This window comes from Limulus polyphemus, unplaced genomic scaffold (assembly GCF_000517525.1).
Source record: "Limulus polyphemus unplaced genomic scaffold, Limulus_polyphemus-2.1.2 Scaffold11327, whole genome shotgun sequence".
Lineage (NCBI taxonomy): Eukaryota > Metazoa > Arthropoda > Merostomata > Xiphosura > Limulidae > Limulus > Limulus polyphemus.
The window spans coordinates 1-7,240 of NW_013676937.1; the positions used below are offsets into that span (position 1 = coordinate 1).

At 33.2% G+C, this 7,240-nt stretch overlaps 1 protein-coding gene across 1 annotated transcript; it reads left to right on the forward strand.

The window, feature by feature from the left end:
- Positions 1-896: 896 nt before the first annotated feature.
- Positions 897-6,772, forward strand: LOC106476716 (the record flags this gene model as incomplete). The annotated part of the gene is made up of 5 exons (XM_022380505.1): positions 897-1,081; positions 3,873-4,070; positions 4,692-4,841; positions 5,998-6,088; positions 6,245-6,772. Coding segments are annotated over 5 exons (708 nt in total), but the record flags the coding sequence as incomplete, so codon positions are not given.
- Positions 6,773-7,240: the final 468 nt, after the last annotated feature.

The window sequence follows — 7,240 nt, forward strand, 5'->3', positions numbered from 1 at the left end:
TTACAAATCATATCATAAGAAACCCAAGTGGTCAACTAGTATATATATATGTTACAAATCACATCATAAGAAACCCAAGTGGTCAGCTAATATATATGTTACAAATCATATCATAAGAAACCCAAGTGGTCAACTAGTATATATATATGTTACAAATCATATCATAAGAAACCCAAGTGATCAACTAATATATATATGTTACAAATCATATCATAAGAAACCCAAGTGGTCAACTAGTATATATATATATATATGTTACAAATCACATCATAAGAAACCCAAGTGATCAACTAATATATATATGTTACAAATCATATCATAAGAAACCCAAGTGGTCAACTAGTATATATATGTTACAAGTCACATCATAAGAAACCCAAGTGGTCAACTAATATATATATATCTTACAAATCATATCATAAGAAACCCAAGTGGTCAACTAGTATATATATGTTACAAGTCATATCATAAGAAACCCAAGTGGTCAACTAGTATATATATGTTACAAATCACATCATAAGAAACCCAAGTGGTCAACTAGTATATATATGTTACAAGTCACATCATAAGAAACCCAAGTGGTCAACTAATATATATATATCTTACAAATCATATCATAAGAAACCCAAGTGGTCAACTAATCGCAATTCCTTCAAGAAACATCTGAGTTGGAGACAAAAGTTACAAACTATACAACGGAAAACGATTGCTTTAAATAAATTTATTATCCATAGCAAACATTTGAAAAGCAGATATCCCAGCTAATTGTTTGAGTAATAAAATTGTTTTCAATTCTTGATATTGTAATAGACTGGTGAAGTTTCATGACGGTTAGTGATTTTATGAACACGTTATTTAAGAAGAAGAATTTATTGAGTAACAGATTTATTCTTTAGGTCATGAAGTTCAGAAATGAAGTGCTACTTTTCATCTTGACCACTTCAACATTAGTCTTTACCTCCAATCAAACTAAAAGAAGCGGAAGGTGTTCATCTTCAGGAGAAGGAAGATTACAATACCTTTGGGGTGACGCGCTTACACCATCTCCTTGTGATGGCCCTGATGGCACGTCTTATCCTTTGTAAGTACGAAAAACTAGCCGTTTAGAATCCACAAATACCTCCTGATGTATCAAACTATGAAAAAAGTTACTTCATAAAAATAGCTTCATTGTAAGGCATTTTTACAAAACTCTAAACAGGCAGACTCGTGTTTGTTTATGTTTGTTTTTTTTCCATTTATTGAAATCACATTTCAACTAGCCGTCTCTCAAATCAACTACACAGCGCCATCACATGGACTTTCTGGTAAATATATAATTTTCTTGATAGTTCAAACGTAAACATTTGTTTGCTGAAGGTACAAGTACAAACTCTGTTGCAAACTCAGATAGAAAATTTGTCCTTAAATATATTTTAGTAAATTAATTGTGTCAAGTTGCTAGTATGTCGAATCACAACGTCCAAGGTTCGAGCCGCGATATGCCACTGAATATGCTACACATTTTCAGCTATAACGTCTGGTTTGCGTCTATTACGGTCAACCCAATATTCGGTTAAGAGAAGCCGTGAGGGCAACAGGTGCTGCTGACTGGTTTACCTCCCTGTGGTCAACAGTTAAAATTAGGGATAATTGCTGAGCCTGTCATTGTTGTCTCTGATCTCGACATCTAGTGGAATAAGGTGAAAATACAGAATATTTAATTTAATTAAGAACAATATTTTACTCATCATTCCCACAATTCGTTAGTAAAAGAGTAGCTGCCTTCTTTCGCTGCTAAATTATGGACGTCTACTTGGAGAGAAGATGGGAATATGACCAATGAATGTAGGACAATTTCCTAGTGTCCAATTCTTGCTAACAGAATAAGATGTATTAAAATTAAAGGTTGTTATAATTTTACATAAAAATCTGTAGAAAATTTAAAGAAAAAAAACATTGTTAGAATATGAAATTATTCATAAGTATTAGAAAAATATTTAACACATCAAAATTTACTTTATTCTTTCTCTCAATAGATGGCAGGGTAGTAGTGATACTACTATTTTGCTGTTAAACTCGAAGCTTCAAAATTGGCTATCTGTGCTATGCTCACCGCGGGTACAGAAAGTCAGTTTTTAGCGTTATTAGCCCTCAAACACTGAGCCATCTGAGAGGTACAACTATTTGGAAATTATATTTGATCCCCCTCGGCAAGGCAACAAGCAAATAAAGTGACATGGATGCAACTACTAGGAACTACATATACTTTACCAGCATATTGTGTATTTATGTATGCTGCCTACGCTTTTGAGTCTCTAAGAATATAATATTACATTATTAATACAAGAGCTTTACATTCTTATGTAATTACTTAAGTATGGCAAGTACGACAAAACTAACAATATATTGACGTCATTATTACATGATTATGGAAATATTTCACATAAAAATCCTCAGTAATGTTACAGGTTGTCATTCAAAATTATATTATGTGATATCATTCAAGTGATTCGTTTACATTTCGGCCATCTTACTTATTAGAATTAACAGTGAGTCACGTAAAAGTTCCAGTGTAAGTTTTAATGAGTAAGTATGCTAGAGCATAAAACTGATTTGTTGAAAATATGTGAGGAGAAGGCTCAGAAAAAAACAACATATATATATATTTTTTTTAAACTTAAGGTCTGAAACTAATGTTGGCCTAACACACTAATAACGTTTAACAGAAATTTACTTGGTTAACAACAAGCGTAACTTACTGATTAATTTTAATCAAGCAATCTATTCTCTCGATCAACCACTGCTCGATCTTCCTGTCAGAGTTTTATATATGTGGGCTTGGATTATTTTACACTATGTGTCTGTGACTTGTTGGCGATAAATTTGAACAATAAACGGACAGCACACAATCCACTTGTTTTAAAATAATATATTCAAAACAAGTCAAACGTATGTACAAAAATTCTTCTCACTATAGAATATCACAGTTGTATATAAAAACTCTAAATAATTATCTTTTCTTGTCAAAAGTCTACAGGATGATTCAATTACTTTAGAATCCAAGTGACAAGGTGAATAATGTTTCTTAGTATACAATCTGCGATAAATTCATTTACATTACTCACTTGGTCGCATATATATATACATTATCCAACTGAGGCCTAGAACTTTCCACAAACTACGAGACGCTATTATGTAACAATACTCACTTAAGACAACGAGAAAAATACAGAAGGTTCGGGTAATGTGACGTCAGTTTACAACAATTGAATTACACACACAACGTACGGCTCTTATCGAGTTACGTATCAAAATTTGTCATAACTATCGACTTTAAAATAATTACTTTTAACATCGTTGTTATGAAAACTAAATAATCATTAAATATTAAATCAATAAATAAACTAAATAATAACTCTTACACTAAACAGTCTTGTATATCTAACACTTTCACACACCGAGCTAACTGAACTCACTCACTGATTACCCTTATATGGATATTACTCTAATTTTCTCAATCTTAAGGTCATCTGCCCTATAGCTAAATCTAAATCAAAACAATAAAATATAGCTTACAACAATATATATATATATTCAAGTGATAAAATGTAGTGTATAACACTAATAAAATAGATTGTAAGACAATTAAATTTACCATCTGCTGCTTTTTTATATAATAGCTTCCTTTTAAAGGACCGAAGGTTTAGAAAGAGATTTTATTTAGCATTTCCTGTTTACGTATTCTGCAAAATATAACAGTTAACATCAAGTCAGTTTATTGTACCAACTGAATGTCAAATGTGTTGTGTTGATGACTGCGGATTCCTGGACAGTTTCTCTAGACTTAGTGGTTTTTAATCCATAAATTATTCTCCCTTAACATCTTACAGTCATGAAGTGGAGCTATTTATGAAAAAGTCCAACCTAACTCACCTGGTGGTGAAACGGTCACCAACAATAGATCCACATGAGATGAGAAACAATCTACTCGACGGCTGGTTGTCAACCAACGAACAATCACGGAGATTAAATCACGCACGAAATATTCCTGGAGAAGGCAATTATGATAATAAAAGTTATAATTCTAGGTGAGCCTATTAAAATAACCGACCTTCTGAAATCATATGATGAGAAATTACTTGTTTCATTGTGAGGGGGATTAACTGTTGTTATTAGACTAAAATATAACCCTGCTTCCTTACCAGAATTCACAAAGTTATAATTCTAGGTGAGCCTATTAAAATAACCGACCTTCTGAAATCATATGATGAGAAATTACTTGTTTCATTGTGAGGGGGATTAACTGTTGTTATTAGACTAAAATATAACCCTGCTTCCTTACCAGAATTCACAAAGTTATAATACGATTCTGACATGTGTATGGTTAAACCTCAGTTAGAAATAAATATAGTTTTTGTAAATCCTGTTTATTTAGATATTTATCATTCTACCTGTACATATTTTGTCCAATTTAAGTGTTATCTGACTCTCAATAATATCTATCACTTGTTCAAGCTATTAAATTTTCTCCAAATGAGCAATCATGGCATGAAGTAATTGTGGTAAGTATTCTAAAGTAAACAAACATTGAACTCTACATTTTTAACATTCTTACAGATTCTGTTTCATGTAATCTTGATTTCACTTTCTGTTCCCTTTTTTTTCATTCAGTAAGTCGGTGTCGCGAAAATATTCTGATTTTCTTCCAGGTGTTCGATAGAGGGCAGCACAAGACTATGTTCGAGTGAGATAAATACCACAGCGCCATTGTTTGGTAAATCTATGACATCGGGAAAAACAGTAGCAATTATACAGAAGTTTCCAAACTTTCTCCAACAGGTGGTGTACGACGTTTGCGAGTAAGATTAAATATTTTTATGTTTATTATTATTATTATATTGTGAACAAACAACAACTATTAATAATATACCGATAATCATTTCTACACAAGAATAATGTTATTATAATATTTATTTTACTGCTTCCTGTAAAAACCATACTATCGTTTAAACATCATCAAAATGGAGAGGGTATTGAATAACTTACCACTTGAAAAAAATACTGTTTAACGATATGCTATTGTAAGCAAACCTTTTGACTGTCTACGTAAAAGGCCATCTCCATAAGAAGAAGATTTAACAAAATTTGGAAAGTAGAAGAACAAAGATAGCTAGAGTTCGCTTTATACGAGTATACTTCACAACAACCAGACAGTTTTAGTTGGTTACCAACTTAAATCTGTATACAACCAGTTCTAAATAGCTAATGATTTTACCTGGCTGTTTGAGTTGGGATGGATATCCTTTAATTTTTTCACCCAAATCACAGTGAACGTAGGTATTTAACATACTATTTAATTATCAAGTTCTTCACGGAACTTTTCGGCGTTGAAGAAGTCTAATCCAAGATGGCGCGCATCATTGTACCCAAAAATCCAAGTTCATACCCTTACGTATGGAATTCATTGCGTTCGTGGTCATGCATTAATTAGCGATAAATAACCATTCGATAAGAACTTCACTCGTGAATGTGGATTCTTGAGATAAAACTAAGTTTGAAAGTTCTAAATCCTCCCGAATTATAATATTTCACTGACGAATCCATGATGCTGGAGGAAAACACGTGAGTTCAAAAGAACCAATTAAATATAAAAACCCCAGAACCCAATGGCTTTCGAAAAGTAAACCTTATCCTTTCGGGAGTAAATGGTGTATCGATGGTGTTGATTATCAGAGCTGAAGTTGGTTATACCTGGGGCCACGAAAACAACATGGATTTATTAAAGATGGTTCATTGCACCCAGATAAGGTACTTTGTTTAATAATATGAATTTTGTTCTTCATTTCAATACACTTTAGCTGATCTACTAGTTTTTTCAGTGGTCTCGGAGGATATTATTAACAAGTTCCTAATCGTGTATATGGAAGAGTGGTCGTGCTTTTGTTACAAGAAGTAAATACTTTGTAGATGTTTACATTTTGTTTTATACGTCTTTGGTTCAATTGTATATTCCAGGTCAGCCGAATGTAAAGTTCTAAGAGGGCACTGCACGCAGACTTTCACTCCTTTCCTGTTTGTTACTATACCCAACGGACCAGCTTCTAAGGTTGAAGCACTTCTTCTGGAAGACGACAGACACAACCACTCTCTACCAGCACGTAACAAATAAGTTGAGTCTGTAGCTTCTAAGGTTGAAGCACTTCTTCTGGAAGACGACAGACACAACCACTCTCTACTAGCACGTAATCCTGACCAAGCAGAGTCACTACAGACTCAACTTATTTGTTACGTGCTAGTAGAGAGTGGTTGTGTCTGTCGTCTTCCAGAAGAAGTGCTTCAACCTTAGAAGCTACAGACTCAACTTATTTGTTACGTGCTGGTAGAGAGTGGTTGTGTCTGTCATCTTCCAGAAGAAGTGCTTCAACCTTAGAAGCTACGGACTCAACTTATTTGTTACGTGCTAGTAGAGAGTGGTTGTGTCTGTCGTCTTCCAGAAGAAGTGCTTCAACCTTAGAAGCTACAGACTCAACTTATTTGTTACGTGCTGGTAGAGAGTGGTTGTGTCTGTCGTATTCCAGAAGAAGTGCTTCAACCTTAGAAGCTACGGACTCAACTTATTTTATACTTTTACTAAAATATTAAGGATACGATATAATGCTTAAGTTATTTTATTTTACTAAGTTGTTACCTATAAACAATGGTGTAGTGTAGATTTTATCCTGCTGGAGCTCTGCCAAAATGTGTCACACGTGTGACGTCACCATATTTCATAGTCAAAACTTAATATCCATTTTTGTAAGTCCATTTTAAATAAAGAAAATATATGAAGCATTAATTATTTGAGACTACTTGTATTAGTAATAACTTGAATACGCATATATTAGTGAGAGAAAATACGCAACTCAACTGTCTTTAAATTAATCAGCACAACAACAACAGTTTTCACACGTGCAATATTTTTGTTTCCTTCAACTTCAGTGTTTACAACGTTTGATACATTCTGTCAACACGAATAACTTAAAATAGCAACCTTCGTTGTATATTATATAGATAATAAGCCTTATAAAAATGTGTACGTTTTAAACACAGAATAGTTGTAAAATATATTTTATTAAGTGTTTAATACCATATTCGTATGTTTAACCACGTGATGTATGACAAAAAATTCGCATTCTAACGCTCCATCAACTGCTCTTGAGCGGGAGTGGTCAAAAGGTGCCTGACGCTAGCTCCTGAGGGAGAGTGATAGAATGTGTGT